Here is a 17,928-nt window from a genome sequence, read left to right on the forward strand (position 1 = left end):
AATGGGGTTACTGGGGGGGTATTGGGAGGGTGACTGGGTTACTGGGGGCACTGGGGGGTTACTGGGGGGGTAATGGGGGGGATAATGGGGATACTGGGGTCACTGGGAGGTTGCTGGGGGTTACTGGGGGGCACTAGGGGGTTACTGGGGGGGGTAATGGGGGGGATAATGGGGTTACTGGGGGCACTGGGAGGTTGACTGGGTTACTGGGGGGCACTGGGGGTTACTGGGGGGGGTAATGGGGGGGATAATGGGGTTACTGGGGGGTAATGGGGGGATAATGGGGTTACTGGGGTCACTGGGAGGTTGCTGGGGGTTACTGGGGGGCACTAGGGGGTTACTGGGGGGGGGGTAATGGGGGGGATAATGGGGTTACTGGGGGCACTGGGAGGTTGCTGGGGGTTACTGGGGGGCACTGGGGGTTACTGGGGGGCACTGGGGGTGACGTCACGCGCAGGGGGATGACGCCAGGGGGGGCGGGGGGAAGAGCAGCGTCGCCATGGCAACACCGCCGCGGGAAAAGGCGGGGCCGGAAGCGCCTTCGCCACCGCCGCCCGGAAGTGGGCGGAGCCTGGGACAGGAAGTGGATCCCCCCCCCCCCGCCCCGCTTCCGAGCCAAGATGGCGGCGCGGAGCGGAGCGCGGCGGGGTCCGGCTCGGCGGGAGCGGCCCCGGGAGGCGGCGGCGGCGGCGGCGGCGGAGGAGCGGGGCGGCGGCGAGGCCCAGCCCCCGCCGAGGGTCTACGTGCCCGGGCGCGGGCCGCCGCTGGGCCCCGACGAGGAGCTGGTGATGGACGAAGAGGCCTACGTGCTCTACCACCGCGCCGGCACCGGTGCGGGGCGGCGGCGGCGGCGGGGGGCGGCGGGGGGCGGCGGGCGGCGGCGGCGGGGCGCTGAGGCGATCGTGCCGCAGGTGCCCCGTGCCTCAGCTTCGATGTGGTGCGGGACGAGCTGGGGGAGGGGCGGGAGGAGCCGCCGCTCTCGGTGCTGCTCTGCGCCGGCACCCAGGCGCCCACGGCCCAGGCCAACCGGTGAGAGCCGCCCCGGGGGACTGGGGGCACTGGGGGGGTACTGGGGGGCACTGGGAGGGTAATGGGGGGGATTGGGTGGCACTGGGAGGGTAATGGGGGGACTGGGGGGTAATGGGGGGCACTGGGAGGGTAATGGGCGGCACTGGGGGGACTGGGAGGGTAATGGGGGGCACTGGGAGGGTAATGGGGGGATTGGGTGGCACTGGGAGGGTAATGGGGGGACTGGGAGGGTAATGGGGGCACTGGGGGGGTAATGGGGGGACTGGGAGGGTAATGGGGGCACTGGGGGGTAATGGGGGGACTGGGGGGTAATGGGGGGCACTGGGGGGACTGGGAGGGTAATGGGGGGCACTGGGAGGGTAATGGGGGGACTGGGGGGGTAATGGGGGGCACTGGGGGGGACTGGGAGGGTAATGGGGGGCACTGGGAGGGTAATGGGGGGACTGGGGGGTAATGGGGGGCACTGGGGGGGACTGGGAGGGTAATGGGGGGCACTGGGAGGGTAATGGGGGGACTGGGGGGGTAATGGGGGGCACTGGGAGGGTAATGGGGGGCACTGGGGGGCACTGGGAGGGTAATGGGGGGCACTGGGGGGGTAATGGAGGTTACTGGGAGGGTATTGGAGGGGTAATGGGGGGACTGGGAGGTTACTGGGAGGGTAATGGGGGGGTAATGGGGGCACTGGGAGGCTGCTCGGGGGGTAATGGGGGGACTGGGAGAGTAATGGGGCGGTAATGGGGGGACTGGGGGTCATTGGGAGGTTACTGGGGGGTAATGGGGGGCACTGGGAGGCTGCTGGGGGGAAATGGGGGGACTGGGGGCACTGGGCGGGTACTGGGGGGTAATGGGGGGCTGTTGGGGGGTAATGGGGGCACTGGGGGGGTACTGGGGGCATAATGGGGGCACTGGGGATGATAATGGAGGCACTGGGAGGTTCCTGGGGGCACTGGGAGGTAACTGGGGGCACTGGGAGGTAACTGGGGGGGTTCTGGGCAGTTCCTGGGGGGGCACTGGGGGAACTGGGATGTTGCTGGGGGGGGGGGGGGTGTAACCCCCCCCCCCCCGCCCCTCCCCCCCCAGGGTGCTGGTGATGAAGATGCAGACCCTGCACGGGCTGCGGCGGCGCCGCGACAGCGACGGCGACAGCGACAGCGACAGCGACAGCGACAGCGAGGAGGAGGGGGAGGGGCGGGAGCCCCAGCTGCTGCTGGCCATGGCGCCCCACTACGGCGGCATCAACCGCATCCGGGTGCGGCCCCTCCCCCCCCCGCCCCCCGGGGGCCCCTCCCCCCCCCCCAGCCCCCTTGGGTGCCCCTAACCCAAGAACCCACCCCCATCCCCCTCTCCCGCTTGGGTGCCCTCCACCCCCCACTACCCCCCAGGACCCCCCACCCCCCTTGGGTGCCCCCCTCCCCCCCAAGACCCCTCCCCCCCCTCGGGTGCCCCCCGACCCCCCCACCCCCCTTGGGTGCCCCCCCTCACCCTCCCAAGACCCCACCCCCACCTCCCTCCCCCTTGGGTGCCCCCTGACCCCCCTGCACCCCCCAGCCCCCACTTGGCTGCCCCCCACCCTCCCAAGACCCCTCCCCCACCCCCCTCCCCCGCTCGGGTGCCCCCCGACCCCCCCGGACCCCCCCAGCCCCCCTTGGGTGCCCCCCCCCCCACCTTCGGGTGCCCCCCGACCCCCCCCCCAGCCCCATTTGGGTGCCCCACCTCCCCAAGACCCCACCCCCACCCCCTCCCCCCTCCGGAGCCCCCCCCCCCCGCCTCCCCTCCCCCGCAGGTGGCGGAGCTGGGCGGGGCCCCGGTGGCGGCGGCCTGGTCGGAGCAGGGGCGCGTGGAGGTGCTGGCGCTGGGGGGGGGCCCTGGCGGCGCTGGGGGGGCTGGGCGCGGCGGGGGAGGGGCGCGGGGGCCTGCTGCTGCGCGAGCCCCGCGCCCTGCCCCCGCTCTTCACCTTCACCGGCCACATGGGGGAGGGGTTCGCCCTCGCCTGGTCCCCCACCGTGCCCGGTCAGTGGGGCGGGGGGCTGGGGGGCTGGGATCTGTGGGGCTGGGGGGGGCGGGGGGGGTCTGTGGGGCAGAAAGGGGCGTCTGGGGGGGCATCTATGGGGCAGAAAAGGGAGGGGCTGGGGGGATCTATGGGGCAGTGGGGGGGATCTGGGGGGCTGAGGGGGCTGTGGGGCTGGGGGGATCTGTGGGGCTGGGGGGGATCTGTGGGGCTGGGGGATCTATGGGGCAGTGGGGGGGGATCTATGGGGCTGGGGGGTCTGTGGGGCGGGGGGATCTGTGGGGCTGGGGGGGATCTGTGGGGCTGGGGGGGATCTATGGGGCTGTGGGGGGATCTGTGGGGCTGGGGGATCTGTGGGGCTGGGGGGATCTGTGGGGCTGGGGGGGGATCTGTGGGGCTGGGGGATCTATGGGGCAGTGGGGGGGATCTATGGGGCTGGGGGGTCTGTGGGGCGGGGGGGATCTGTGGGGCTGGGGGGATCTATGGGGCAGAAAAGGGGGGTTCTGTGGGGCAGAAAGGGGGCGGGGGGCAGTAGGGGGTGTCTATGGGGCAGCGGGGGGATCTGTGGGGCAGAAGGGGGGGATCTGTGGGGCGGGGGGCTGAGTGGGGGGTTGGGGTGCCGTGGGTCACCCCCTCCCCCCCCCCCCGTGTCTCCCCTCCCCCCCCCAGGGCGGCTGCTGTCGGGGGACTGCGGGGGAGGGGTGCACCTCTGGCAGCCGCGCGAGGGCGGGGGCTGGGCCGTGGACCAGCGCCCCCTGCTGGGCCACAGCGGCTCCGTGGAGGACCTGCAGTGGTCGCCCAACGAGCCCCCGGTGGGTCCGGGGGGGTGGGGGAGGGGCACCGCCCCTCCCCCCGCGGGGGGCTGTGGGGCTGATGTGGGGCTGGGGGGGCACCTCCCCCCCCCTCCACGGGGTGCTGTGGGGCACAATGGGGCTGATGTGGGGCTGGGGTAATGTCTCCCCGCCCCCGCTATGGGGCGCTGTGGGGCTGGGGTGACGTCTTTCCCCGCTATGGGGCGGTGTGGGGCTGGGGTAATGTCTCCCTGCCCCCGCTATGGGGCGATGTGGGGCAGTGTGGGGCTGGGGTAAGATCTCCCCGCCCCCACTATGGGGTGATGTGGGGCTGGGGTAACTTCTCCCCACCCCCGCTATGGGGCTGAGGTAGTGTCTCCCTGCCCCCGCTATGGGGCGGTGTGGGGCAGCGTGGGGCACGGGTAACATCTCTCCCCGCTGTGGGGCTGGGGTAATGTGTCCCCACCCCCGCTATGGGGCTGGGGTAACCTCCCCGCCCCTGCTATGGGGCGGTGTGGGGCTGGGGTAAGATCTCCCCACCCCCGCTGTGGGGCGCTGTGGGGCGCTGTGGGGCTGGGCTAACGCCCCCTCCCCTCCCCCCCCCCCAGGTGTTCTGCTCGTGCTCGGCCGACGCCTCGCTGCGGGTGTGGGACGTGCGGGCCCCGCCCAGCCGCGCCTGTCAGCTGACCGTCGCCCGCGCCCACCCCAGCGACGTCAACGTCCTCAGCTGGAGCCGCCACGACCCCTTCCTGCTCAGCGGCGGCGACGACGGCGCCCTGCGCCTCTGGGACCTGCGCCGCCTCCAGGTGCCGCCCCCGCCCCATGGCCGGACCCACGGCGACCCCCCCCAGCCCCACGGCGACCCCCCAGCCCCACAGCCACCCCCCAGCCCCACAGCGAGCTCCCCCCAGCCCCATGGCCGGACCCACAGCGACCCCCCAGCCCCACAGCGACCACCCCGCCCCATGGCCAGCCCCACAGCGAGACCCCCCAGCCCCACAGCGCCCCCCCCAGCCCCACGGCCAGCCCCACAGTGAGACCCCCCAGCCCCATGGCTGGACCCATAGCATTTCCCCCCCCCCCCCAGCCCCACGGCCAGCCCCACAGCGAGAACCCCCAGCCCCATTGCTGGACCCACAGTGAGACCCTCCCCCCAGACCCATGGCCAGACCCATAGCGAGACCCCCCCCAGACCCACGGCGACCCACCCCCCCATAGATCCCTCCCCAAGCCCTCCCAGCCCCCAAGCTGCCCCATAGACCCTTCCCCAGGCCCCCAACTCCCCCACCCCCCAGATCGCTCCCCAACCCCATAGCCCCATAGATCTCCCAGCCCCCCATAAACCCCAGCCTCCCCCCAGCAGCTCCCCCACCCCCCAACCCGCCCCACAGACCCCTCCCCACCCCCAACCCACCCCATAGACAGCACCCCACCCCCCAACCCGCCCCACAGACCCCGCCCCACCCCGCCCCATAGACAGCACCCCACCCCCCAACCCACCCCACAGACCCCGCCCCACCCCGCCCCATAGACAGCACCCCACCCCCCCCAACCCGCCCCACAGACCCCTCCCCACCCCCCAACCCGCCCCATAGACAGCACCCCACCCCCCAACCCGCCCCACAGACCCCTCCCCACCCCCCAACCCGCCCCATAGACAGCACCCCACCCCCCAACCTGCCCCACAGACCCCTCCCCACCCCCCAACCCGCCCCATAGACAGCACCCCACCCCCCAACCTGCCCCACAGACCCCTCCCCACCCCCCAACCCGCCCCATAGACAGCACCCCACCCCCCAACCCGCCCCACAGACCCCTCCCCACCCCCCAACCCGCCCCACAGACAGCACCCCACCCCCCAACCCGCCCCATAGACAGCACCCCACCCCCCAACCCGCCCCACAGACCCCTCCCCACCCCCCAACCCGCCCCACAGACCCCTCCCCGCCCCCCAGACCCCGCCCCCCGCCCCCCCAGTGACCCCTCCCCCCCCCGCAGACGGGCTCCAGCGTGGCCACCTTCAAGCAGCACGCGGGGCCCATCACCTCGGTGGAGTGGCACCCCACGGAGAGCGGGGTGCTGGCGGCGGCGGGGGAGGACGACGTCGTCTCCCAGTGGGACCTGGGGGTGGAGCGGGACCCCGAGGCGGGGGAGGGGGAGGGGGAGGCGGCGGCCCTGCCCCCGCAGCTGCTCTTCCTGCACCAGGGCGAGCGGGAGGTGAAGGAGCTGCACTGGCACCCGCAGAGCCCGGGGCTGCTGCTCACCACCGCCCGCGCCGGCATCGCCGCCTTCCGCACCCTCAGCGTCTGAGGGGGGGGCGGGGCGGGGGGAGGGGCGGGGGGAGCCCCCCAAGTTGGGGGGTGACCCCCCCCCCCCCAAGGGAGAGGAGGGTGGGACCCCCAAGTTGGGGGGGGGGGGGGGGAGGGGAAGACCCCCAACTTGGGGGGGGGGTAGGGGCTTGCCCCGCCCAGTTAGGGGGCAAATCCCCCCCCCCCCCCCCAAGTTAGGGGGTGACCCCCAAGTGAGGGGGCAGCGAGTCCCCTCCCCCTCTGTGGGGGCGGTGCCCCCCCCCCCAAAGTTACCGGCTGTGACCCCGCCCCCAATTAAATTTTCTATTTTCTGTAATTAAAAAAGTTTTATTGTAACCGGAGCCGCGGGTGGGGGAGGGGCGCGGTCAGAGGTCGCCGCGCCACTGCAGCGAGGTGTAGGCGGGCCCCGCCCCCGGGGGGGCGGAGCAGAGCAGCAGCGTCTTGCGCACGTGGGTGCCGAGGCGCGCGGCCGCCACCAGCGCCCCCAGCGGCAGCCCCGCCCCCGGGGCGGGGCACAGCGCCACCGCCGCCGCGTGGAAGCGCTCGGGGGGGCCTGGGGGGGGGGGAGAGGGGCGGGGTCAGGGCCGGCCACGCCCCTTCCCGCCCCACAGCGCCCCCCCCATCACCCCCTGGCCCCCCGCCCCTCCCCCCAGCACCCCCTACCACCCGCAACCCCTCCACCCCCGCCCCACAAAGGGGGCGGGGCTGTCCCACAGCATCCCCCAATAACCACGCCCATTTCCCCCTCCCCCCCCCGCCCCTCCCCCCACTCACCCGGGCAGACGAGGGAGTCGCCCCCGAACTTGCCCCCCGCCGTCAGGTGCAGGCCCCTCCCCCACAGGTCGCGGTAGACGCGGTAGCGCCGCTCGTGGCCGGGGCGGCCGCCGTGGGGCCAGTGGGGGGAGGGGCGGGCCAGGTCCGGGGGGGGCTGGGGGGCGGGGGAGGGGGCCCCGGCCGGGCCGTGGGCAGCTGCACCAGCTGGGGGGAGGGGGGCTCTGGTGGTGGGGGGAGGGGGTCAGTGTGGGGCGCCCCATGGCGGCCGCCCCCAACTGCTGCCCCACAGCGCCCAGCCCCACGGCACCCCCTCCCCCACAGCACCCACAGCCCCCCCCCCAACCTCCGCCCCATAGCTCCCACTGCCCCACAGCGCCCAGCCCCACGGCGACCCCCCTCCCCCACAGCACCCACGGCCCCCCCAACCTCTGCCCCACAGCACCCCCCTGCCCCACGGCGCCCTCCCGGCCCCATGTCACCCCAATTGCTGCCCCATAGCGCTGCCCCACAGCGCCCATGGCCCCCCCAAGCCCTGCCCCATAGCTCCCCCCCCCAGCACCCCCTCTGCCCCATAGCTCACCCCCCTCTGCCCCACATGCCCCCCCCCCCATCTAGGGGGCCCCCCCCCCCCTGTGGGGCTCCTGCGGGGGGGTGGCCCCTCCTGCGGCTGCTCAGGGACCCTGGGCTCCAGCGGCTGGGGGGGGGCAAGGGGGGGTCAGGGGCCGCCCCACGGCGCTGCCCCACGGCGCTGCCCCACGGCGCCCCCCCAGCTGCCCCATGGCTGCCCCCCTTGTAGCCCCCCCAATCCCTTACAGTCGCCCCCCCGCCCCCCCACATCCCCCCCAGCTGCCCCACAACCACCTCCCCCCAGCCCCACCCCCCAGCCGCCCTATAGCCTCTCTCCCGCCCCACATCTGCCCCACACCCACCCCACCCCCCTCTCCTGCCCCCCAACCACCCCGTACCCCCCATTCCCACCCCACACCCCCCTCCCGCCCCACAGCCCCCCCCATCCCCCCCACCCCACAGCCCCCCCTGCCCCCCAGCTGCCGCACAACCCCCCCCACCCCCACGCCCCACAGCCCCCCCACACCCCCCAACCACCCCACCCCCTCCTTCCCACCCCCCGCCCCCCACACCCCCCAACCACCCCACCCCCTCCTTCCCACCCCCCCGCCCCCCATCCCCCCATTCCCCCCTCCCGCCCCACATCTGCCCCACACCCACCCCACCCCCCTCTCCTGCCCCCCAACCACCCCGTACCCCCCCATTCCCACCCCACACCCCTCTCTCCCGCCCCACAGCCCCCCCCCATCCCCCCCACCCCACAGCCCCCCGCCCCCCATCTGCCGCACAACCCCCCCACCCCCCTCCTTCCCACCCCCCGCCCCCCATCCCCCCATTCCCCCCTCCCGCCCCACATCTGCCCCACACCCACCCCACCCCCCTCTCCTGCCCCCCAACCACCCCGTACCCCCCATTCCCACCCCACACCCCCTCTCCCGCCCCACAGCCCCCCCACCCCCCCCCCACCCCCCAGCCCCCCGCCCCCCATCCCCCCCATTCCCCCCTCCCGCCCCCCATCTGCCGCACAACCCCCCCCCCCCCCACCCCCTCCTTCCCCCCCCCCGCCCCCCATCTGCCCCCCAACCCCCCCCCCGCCCCCCAGCTGCCGCACAACCCCCACCCCCCGCCCCCCTCCCCCCCGCCCCCCGCCCCTCACCGGCGGGGTGAGCAGCAGCGCGGCGCCGCTCTCGGCCAGCAGCCGGGCCTCCTCGGGCAGCAGCTGCAGCGGCAGGCGGCGCCCGCGGCCCCGCCGGGGGGGGGCCCCCACCAGCACCCCCGACACCCGGTGCCGCTCCCGCAGCGCCCGCGCCGCCGCCGCCCCCCACACCAGCACCCGGCCCCGCTGCAGCCACAACCGGAGCGCGGCCGGCGGCGGCTCCGGGGGCCCCGGGGGGCGCTGGGGGAGGGGAGGCGTCAGGGGCCGCCCGCAGCCGCCGCCGCCATTTTGGTTCCCCTCAGCGGCGGGGAACGCCGGGAAATGGCGGCGGCGCGAGGGCGGAAGCCCCGCCCACCGCCCGCTTAAAGGGGCGACGCCGCGGTGGGGCCCAGACCGGAGGCGCCGGCTCCACGCGAGCGCCCCGCCCCTTTTAAGCGCCTCCACCTCCCTTCTTAAAGGGGCCTGCGCCCCCTTCGAGACCCCCCCCCCCCCTCCCCGCCCCGTGTGGGCCCACACCCCTTAAAGGGCTAGAACCCTTTTAAAAACGCCCCCCCCCCTTCTTAAAGGGGCCTGCGCCCCCTTCGAGACCCCCACCCCGCGTGGGCCCACCCATCTTAAAGGGCCAGAACCCCTTCTAAAGCCCGCCATTATGGGCCCACCCGCTCTTAAAGGCGCAGACCCCTTTTAAACACCCCCCCCCCCCATTGTGGACCCACCCCCCCCCTTAAAGGCCCAGACCCCTTTAAAGCGCCCCCCCCCTCCTTAAAGGGCCCTGCGCCTCCTTCAAGCCCCCCTCGGTGTGAGCCCACCCGCTCTTAAAGGCGCAGACCCCTTTAAAAGCCCCCCCCCCCCGGTACCTCGGGGTCCCCCATGGCCGCGCGGCTGCGAGCACCGCTTGCCCCCGCCCCTTAGGAGGGGTGGGAGGAGCCTCGGCGTGGCCCCGCCCACGACGGGGGCGGGGCCACGCCGGGGCTCCTCCCACACCCCCCCCTAAGCCGCCGCTACCACCCGGAAGGGGGCGCAGGGGGGGGCCGGGGCGGCGGGGGGGCCCCGGGGGGGGGTCCGGGGGGTCCCGGGGGTGCAGGGGGGTCCCGGGGGTCCCGGGGTCCCAGCCCCCCGCCATGACGCCCGAGGAGGTGACGTACCTGGCCGTGCTGCTCTGCTCCATCCCCATCGGCTTCGTCTTTAAGGGAAGGGGTGAGTTTGGGGGGGGGGGGGAAATGGGGGTCCCTGGGGGGGGGGGGTCTGGGGGGTCCCTGGGTGATTTGGGGGTGTCCTGAAGGGATCCAGGGGGTTCCAGGGGGTCTGGGGGTTCCTGGGGGTGCAAGGGGGGTCTGGGGGGTTTGGGGGTCCCTGGGGGGCTTGGGGGTGCAGGGGGGTCCCTGGGGGTGCGGGGGGGGGGTCGGGGGGTCCCTGGGGGGTGTGCAGAGGGGATTGGGGGGGGGGTCCCTGGGGGTTTGGGGGGTGCAGGGGAGGTCCCTGGGGGGGTCCTTGGGGGGGGTGCAGAGGGGATGGGGGGGGTCCCTGGGGGTTTGGGGGTCCCTGGGGGGTGCAGGGGGTTGGGGGTCCCTGGGGGGTCCAGGTTTCCCTGGGGGGTGCAGGGGGGTTGAGGGGGTCCCTGGGGGTTTGGGGGTCCCTGGGGGGGTCCTGGGGGTTGGGGGGTCCCTGGGAGTTTGGGGGTCCCTGGGGGGGTCCTGGGGGGTTGGGGGGTCCCTGGGGGTTTGGGGGTCCCTGGGGGGGGGCGGGGGGTGCGGGGTGCGGGGGTCCCCCCGGCGCTGACCCCTGCCCTCTGCCCCCAGGCCCGCGGGCGCGGCAGCTGGGGGGGGCGGCGGTGGGGGCGGGGCTGGCGCTGCTGACGTGCGGCCCCCACGTGCTGCACTCGCTGCTGACGGCGCTGGGCACCTGGGGGCTGCTGCACCTCCTGCCCAGGTGGGGGCGGGGCCAAGGGGGGCGGGGCCGGGGGGTGTCCTGGGGCCATGGGGGGGGGGTCCCAGGTCCATGGGGGGGGGTCCCGGGTGCATGGGGGGGGGGTCCCAGGTCCATGGGGGGGGGGGGGGGTCTGGGTTCATGGGGGGGGGGGTCCCAGGTCCATGGGGGGGGGGGGGGGGGTCCCGGGTCCATGGGGGGGGTCTGGGTGCATGCGGGGGGGGGGGTCCCAGGTCCATGGGGGGGGGGAGGGTCCCAGGTCCATGGGGGGGGGTCCCGGGTGCATGGGGGGGGGGTCCTGGGGGGATTTATGGGGGTCCCAGGCCCCCAGGTCCATGGGGGGGGGCGTTGGGGTGGGGGTGTCAGGGCGTGGGGGGGGGGGGTCTTGGGGTGCGGGGGGGGGAGTTGGGGTCCCAGGCCACGGGGGGGGGTTGGGGTGGGGGTCCCGGGGTGGGGGGGGGTTGGGGGGGTCTCAGGGTGCAGGGTGGGGGTCCCGGGGTGCAGGGGGGGGTTGGGGTCTCGGGGTGCAGGGTGGGGGTCCCGGGGTGAAGGGGGGTTTGGGGTGGGGGTCCCGGGGTGCAGGGGGGTTGGGGTGGGGGTCCCGGGGGGTGGGGGTGCAGCCGCGGTGCATTGTGGGCCCCCAGGCGCGGCGGGGGGCCCGCCCTGGCCTGGACGTCCGGGTACCTCCTGTTCTTCCGGACGGCGAAAGCCTGGGGGCCCCCGGAGCCCCCCCCCTACGCCAACGCCCTGCAGCTGCTGCTCACCCTCAAGGTGCGGGGGGTGGGGGGTCCGGGGGGAGGGGGCTGGGGGGAACTGGGGGGTCCCGGGGGGGGGGAACGGGGTGGGGGTGGAATCGGGCTGGGGGCGGGGGGGGTCCCAGGAGGGGAATTGGGGGGTCCTGGGGGGGGGGGAAACGGGGTGGGGAGGGGGCTGGGGGGGATTGGGGGGTCCCGGGGGGGATGGGGGGTCCTGGGGGGGACATGGGGTGGGGAGGGGCCTGGGGGGTCCCGTGGGGGGGATGGGGGGTCCTGGGGCGGGACATGGGGTGGGGAGGGGCCTGGGGGGGTCGCGGGGGGGAACTGGGGGGTCCTGGGGGGGGGACATGGGGGGGAGGGGGCTCGGGGGGAATTGGGGGGTCCCGGGGGGGGATGGGGGGTCCTGGGGCGGGACATGGGGTGGGGAGGGGCCTGGGGGGTCGCGGGGGGAACTGGGGGGTCCTGGGGGGGGAGGTGGGGGAGGGGGCTGGGGGAGAATTGGGGGGCCCTGGGGGGGGGGCTCAGGGTGGGGAGGGGGCGGGGGGGTTGGGGGGGGGGCGGAGGGACCACGAGGGCACCAGGGGGTCTCCAAAGGGGCGGGGCCGGGCCCTGGGGGCGGGGCCGGGGCGTGTCATGGGGAAGGGGCGGGGCCGAAGCCCCCTCAGGCTGGGGCGCTGAAAGGGGCGGGGCGCGGGCTGGGGGCGTGACTATGGGCTTTGGGGGCGGGGATCGGCGGGGAGGGGCGGGGTTAGTGAGGGTGTGGCCCCGCCCCCAGATGGTGAGCCTGGCCAGTGACGTGCAGGAGCTGCGGGAGAAGAGGGCGGGGTCGGCGGAGGGGGAGGAGCTGATTGGCTGCCTCCAGAGCTGCCCGGGATTGGTCGAAATCCTCTGCTACAGCTACTGCTACCTGGGGCTGCTGACGGGTGAGGGCGGGGCCGGGGGCGGGGCCGGGGGCGGGGCCAGGGGCAACCGGGTCCCTATGGGGCCATAGGGGATGCGTGGGGCCCTATGGGGGGAGATTGGGGGGGGGGTCCTATGGGGCTATAGGGGGCGACGGGGGGGGGGGGGCCCTATGGGGCTATAGGGGATGTGAGGGGCCCTATGGGGCTATAGGGGGAGATGGGGGGCCCCTGTGGGGTTATAGGGGATGTGTGGGCCCCCCCCCCCCAGGGTCCCCATGGCTCTATAGGGGCTGGGGTCCCCAGGGCTCCATAGGGACCCCCATGGCTCCATAGGGACCCCCGTGGCTCCATAGGGACCCCCGTGACTCTATAGGGGCCCCCACGGCTCTATAGGGAGCCCCGTGGCTCCATAGGGGTCCCCAGGGCTCTATAGGGGTCCCCGTGGCTCCATAGGGGCTCCCACGGCTCCATAGGGGTCCCCAGGGCTCCATAGGGGCTCCCACGGCTCCATAGGGATCCCCACGGCTCCATAGGGGTCCCCAGGGCTCTATAGGGACCCCCACGGCTCCATAGGGGCCCTTGGGGCTCCATAGGGGGCCCCACGGCTCTATAGGGGTCCCCAGGGCTCCATAGGGGCCCCCGTGGCTCCATAGGGGCCCCCACGGCTCCATAGGGGTCCCCAGGGCTCTATAGGGGTCCCCGTGGCTCCATAGGGGCTCCCACGGCTCCATAGGGGTCCCCAGGGCTCTATAGGGGTCCCCGTGGCTCCATAGGGGCTCCCACGGCTCCATAGGGGTCCCCAGGGCTCTATAGGGGTCCCCGTGGCTCCATAGGGGCTCCCACGGCTCCATAGGGGTCCCCAGGGCTCTATAGGGGTCCCCGTGGCTCCATAGGGGCTCCCACGGCTCCATAGGGGTCCCCAGGGCTCTATAGGGGTCCCCGTGGCTCCATAGGGGCTCCCACGGCTCTATAGGGGTTCCCACGGCTCCATAGGGGCCCCCACGGCTCTATAGGGACCCCCAGGGCTCCATAGGGGCCCTTGGGGCTCCATAGGGGCCCCACGGCTCCATAGGGGCCCCCACGGCTCTATAGGGACCCTCATGGCTCCATAGGGGCCCTTGGGGCTCCATAGGGGCCCCACGGCTCCATAGGGGCCCCCACGGCTCTATAGGGACCCCCACGGCTCCATAGGGGCCCTTGGGGCTCCATAGGGGCTCCCACGGCTCTATAGGGGTTCCCACGGCTCCATAGGGGCCCCCACGGCTCTATAGGGACCCCCAGGGCTCCATAGGGGCCCTTGGGGCTCCATAGGGGTCCCCACGGCTCTATAGGGGCCCCCACGGCTCCATAGGGGCCCCCGTGGCTCCACAGGGGCCCCCACGGCTCCATAGGGGCCCTTGGGGCTCCATAGGGGCCCCACGGCTCCATAGGGGCCCCCACGGCTCTATAGGGACCCCCGTGGCTCCATAGGGGCCCTTGGGGCTCCATAGGGGTCCCCACGGCTCTATAGGGGTCCCCAGGGCTCCATAGGGGCCCCCAGGGCTCTATAGGGACCCCCACGGCTCCATAGGGGCCCTTGGGGCTCCATAGGGGTCCCCACGGCTCTATAGGGGTCCCCACGGCTCTATAGGGACCCTCATGGCTCCATAGGGGCCCTTGGGGCTCCATAGGGGCCCCACGGCTCCATAGGGGCCCCCACGGCTCTATAGGGACCCCCACGGCTCCATAGGGGCCCCCACGGCTCTATAGGGACCCCCAGGGCTCCATAGGGGCCCTTGGGGCTCCATAGGGGTCCCCACGGCTCTATAGGGGTCCCCAGGGCTCCATAGGGGCCCCCAGGGCTCTATAGGGACCCCCGTGGCTCCATAGGGGCCCTTGGGGCTCCATAGGGGCCCCCACGGCTCCATAGGGGCCCCCGTGGCTCCACAGGGGCCCCCACGGCTCCACCGGCCCCCTCTCCCCGCAGGCCCCTTCTACCGGCTGGGCACCCACCGGGACTGGGTGCGGGGCCCGGCGGCGGCGGCGGCGGCGGCGGGGGGCTGGCGGCGGGTGCTGGCGCGGGTGCGCTGGGCGCCGGCGCTGGGGGCGCTGGGGGAGGCGGCGGCGCGGCTCTTCCCGCTGGCGGGGGTGCGGGAGCCCGGCTTCGCCGCCCGCCCCTTCGCCTTCCGCCTCTTCTACATGGCGCCCGTCTTCTTCGCCTTCCGCATGCGCTTCTACGTGGGCTGGCTCTGCGCCGAGGCCGCCTGCCTGGCCGCCGCCTTCGGGGGGTACCCGCCCGCCGCCCGCCCCCGCCCCGGCTGCGGGCCCACCCGGGCCTGCCCCCGCCCCCCGCCGTGAGGAACCGGGGGGGGCACGGGGGGTATTGGGGACGGGGGGGGGCACTGGGGGTATTGGGGGCACTGAGGGTATTGGGGGGATTGGGGGCATTGGGAGTATTGGGGGCACTGGGGATGTGGGGGGGCATTGGGGGCACTGGGGACATGGGGGGGCACTGGGGACGGGGGGCACTGGGGGCACTGGGGGTATTGGGGGCACTGGGGGCATTGGGGGTATTGGGGGCACTGGGGGTATTGGGGGCACTGGGGATGTGGGGGGCATTGGGGGCACTGGGGACATGGGGGGGCACTGGGGACGGGGGGGCACTGGGGGTATTGGGGGCACTGGGGGCATTGGGGGTATTGGGGGCACTGGGGGTATTGGGGATGTGGGGGGCACTGGGGGTATTGGGGGCACTGGGGGCATTGGGGATGTGGGGGGGCATTGGGGGCACTGGGGACATGGGGGGCACTGGGGGCATTGGGGGTATTGGGGGCACTGGGGATGTGGGGGGGCATTGGGGGCACTGGGGACATGGGGGGGCACTGGGGACGGGGGGGCACTGGGGGCACTGGGGGTATTGGGGGCACTGGGGGCATTGGGGGTATTGGGGGCACTGGGGATGTGGGGGGGCATTGGGGGCACTGGGGACATGGGGGGCACTGGGGGTATTGGGGGCACTGGGGACGGGGGGGACTGGGGACAAGGGGGGCACTGGGGGCATTGGGGGTGTGGGGGGCACTGGGGACGGGGGGGCACTGGCGACGTGGGGGACACGGGGGCATTGGGGGCACTGAGGGCGTGGGGGGGCACTGGGGGGCACTGGGGGCATTGGGGGTATTGGGGATGGGGGTCACTGGGGGGCACTGGGGGTATTGGGGGCATTGGGGACGGGGGGGCACTGGGGACGGGGGGGCACTGGGGGGCACTGGGGGGCACTGGGGGCACTGGGGATGTGGGGGGCACTGGGGACGGGGGGGCACTGGGGACGCGGGGGGCACTGGGGGTATTGGGGATGTGGGGGGCACTGGGGGCACTGGGGGGCACTGGGGGCACTGGGGACGTGGGGGAGATGAGGGGCACTGGGGATGGGGGGCACTGGGGGGCACTGGGGACGTGGGGGGGCACTGGGGGTGGGGGGACGTGGGGGCCATGGGGGTGGGGGGCACGGGGGGGCCATTGGGGGGACGTGGGGACACAGGGGGAGACGGGGGGGACACGAGGGGACACGGGGGGGGGGGGGGGGGAGATGGGGGTCCCCGGGGGTCCCGGGGGCGCGCGGTGACGCCGGGGCCGCGCGGTGACGCCGGGGCCGCGCAGGGGGGCGGGGGCGGAGCCGTGGGACTTCGAGACGATCCGCACCATCGACCCGCTGGGCACCGAGCGCTGCCGCCGCGTGCGCGAGGGGCTGCGCCGCTGGAACATGACCGTGCAGTGGTGGCTGGCCCACTACGTGCACCGCCCCACCGCCCGCTGGCCCCCCGCCCTGCGGTACTGGGAGGGACTGGGAGGGACTGGGAGGGACTGGGAGGGGGACTGGGGGCACTGGGAGGCACTGGGAGGGGGACTGGGGGCACTGGGAGGGACTGGGGAGGGACTGGGAGGGGACTGGGGGCACTGGGAGGCACTGGGAGGGGGACTGGGGGCACTGGGAGGTGGATGGGGGGCACTGGGAGGCGGCCGGGGGGCACTGGGAGGCACTGGGGGGTACTGGGAGGAGGGCTGGAGGCACTGGGAGGCAGCCGGGGGGCACTGGGAGCAGTGGGAGGTGGATGGGGGGCACTGGGAGCACTGGGAGGGGGCACTGGGAGCACTGGGAGGTGGATGGGGGGCACTGGGAGCACTGGGAGGGGGCACTGGGAGCACTGGGAGGTGGATGGGGGGCACTGGGAGGCGGCCAGGGGGCACTGGGAGGTGGCTGGGGGGCACTGGGAGGAGGGCTGGAGGCACTGGGAGGCAGCCGGGGGGCACTGGGAGCACTGGGAGGGGGCACTGGGAGCAGTGGGAGGTGGATGGGGGACACTGTGAGGCGGCCGGGGGGCACTGGGAGGCACTGGGGGGCACTGGGAGGCGGCCGGGGGGCACTGGGAGCACTGGGAGGCGGCCGGGGGGCACTGGGAGCCCTGGGAGGGGGCACTGGGAGCACTGGGAGAGCCCCCGCGCCCGCCCCCAGGAGCGCCTGGACCATGCTGGTCTCGGCCTACTGGCACGGCCTCCAGCCCGGCTACTACCTGAGCTTCCTGAGCGTGCCGCTCTGGCTGGCGGCCGAGCGGGCGGCCGAGGTGGCCCTGGGTGGCCGCCTGGGCCCGCGGGGCCGCGCCTGCGCCGCCGGCCTCCACTGGTTCCTCAAGATGCGAGCCTACGACTACCTGTGCATGGGCTTCGTGCTGCTGGAGGCCCGGGCCACCCTGGGCTACTGGGCCTCCGTCTACTTCTGCCTCCACCTCCTGCCCCTCCTCATCCTCCTCCTCGCCACCCTGGCCGGGCCGGGGGGGGGAGGGGCGGGGGGGCGGCCCCCCGCCCCCGGGCGCCCCAAAATCCAGGAGGGGGGGGGGGAGGGGCAGCCCCCCGCCCTTGGCGACCCCCACGTGAGGAAGAGGAGGGACCCCCCCGCCCCCGGGGACCCCGCAATGGAGGGGGGAGGGGAGCCCCTCGCCCCTGGGGACCCCGCAATGGAGGGGGGAGGGGAGCCCCCCACCCCTGGGGACCCCGCAATGGAGGGGGGAGGGGAGCCCCCCACCCCTGGGGACCCTGCAATGGAGGGGGGAGGGGAGCCCCTCGCCCCTGGGGACCCCGCAATGGAGGGGGGAGGGGAGCCCCCCGCCCTCCGCAGCCGGGGGAAAGGGGGGGAGGGGAGGGATTGAGGAGGGGGGGGGGTCGCCCCTCCCCCCCCAAGGGTTTTTTTTTGGGGGGGGGTGGGGGTCCTGGGGGGGGAGGGGGTTCAGAGAGGTTTGGGGGGTGGGGGTGGGGGCAGCACCCCTAAAAACTGGAGACCAATAAAGGTTTGGAGCGCGCGCGCCCCCTCCCCGCGTGGGCGTTTTTGGGGGCCCCCACCCCCGACGTGACCCAAAGCCCCCGAAATGGAGCCCCCCCCACCCCCCAAACCCCCCTTCCCCCCAAAGTGACCAAAACCCCCCCAAAATGGAGCCCCTCACCCCCCAAAACCCCCAACTGCCCCAATGCCCCCAAACTGCCCCAACCCCCCAAAATGGACCCAAACCCCCCCAAACTGAGCCACCCCCCCCAAAATGAACCCAAAGCCCCCAAAATGGACCCAAAACCCCCCCAAAATGGACCCAAAACCCCCTAAAAATGGCTCATTCACCCCCAAACTGCCCCAACCCCCCCAAAAATGGAGCCCCCCGACCCCCCCAAACCCCCTTCCCCCCCCAACT

At 74.6% G+C, this 17,928-nt stretch overlaps 3 protein-coding genes across 3 annotated transcripts; 2 read left to right on the forward strand and 1 right to left on the reverse strand.

Annotated features, from left to right (window-relative positions):
- The first annotated feature begins 618 nt into the window (after positions 1-618).
- On the forward strand, positions 619-6,241 carry GRWD1 (glutamate rich WD repeat containing 1). Its single transcript, XM_087773204.1, is given in 8 exon segments — positions 619-831; positions 912-1,029; positions 2,110-2,278; positions 2,813-2,884; positions 2,886-3,039; positions 3,707-3,849; positions 4,437-4,634; positions 5,827-6,241. Coding segments are annotated over 8 exon segments (1,377 nt in total). The 5' UTR covers positions 619-620; the 3' UTR covers positions 6,139-6,241.
- Positions 6,242-6,277: 36 nt separating this feature from the next.
- TSEN34 (tRNA splicing endonuclease subunit 34) lies at positions 6,278-9,538 on the reverse strand. The gene is made up of 5 exons (XM_087773230.1): positions 9,492-9,538; positions 8,635-8,874; positions 7,542-7,605; positions 6,912-7,115; positions 6,278-6,690 (listed from the first exon to the last, which is right to left on the reverse strand). The coding sequence occupies exons 1-5, from the start codon at positions 9,504-9,506 to the stop codon at positions 6,503-6,505; spliced, it is 711 nt and encodes a 236-aa protein (XP_087629356.1). The 5' UTR covers positions 9,507-9,538; the 3' UTR covers positions 6,278-6,502.
- Positions 9,539-9,742: 204 nt separating this feature from the next.
- On the forward strand, positions 9,743-17,432 carry MBOAT7 (membrane bound acylglycerophosphatidylinositol O-acyltransferase MBOAT7). The gene is made up of 7 exons (XM_087772956.1): positions 9,743-9,831; positions 10,434-10,597; positions 11,119-11,331; positions 12,091-12,238; positions 14,184-14,550; positions 15,854-16,024; positions 16,707-17,432. The coding sequence occupies exons 1-7, from the start codon at positions 9,756-9,758 to the stop codon at positions 17,395-17,397; spliced, it is 1,830 nt and encodes a 609-aa protein (XP_087629082.1). The 5' UTR covers positions 9,743-9,755; the 3' UTR covers positions 17,398-17,432.
- The last annotated feature ends 496 nt before the right edge of the window (positions 17,433-17,928 follow it).

Source organism: Nipponia nippon, unplaced genomic scaffold (genome assembly GCF_047370975.1).
Source record: "Nipponia nippon isolate SJK-2023a ecotype South Korea unplaced genomic scaffold, ASM4737097v1 scaffold_38, whole genome shotgun sequence".
In the NCBI taxonomy this organism is placed as follows: domain Eukaryota; kingdom Metazoa; phylum Chordata; class Aves; order Pelecaniformes; family Threskiornithidae; genus Nipponia; species Nipponia nippon.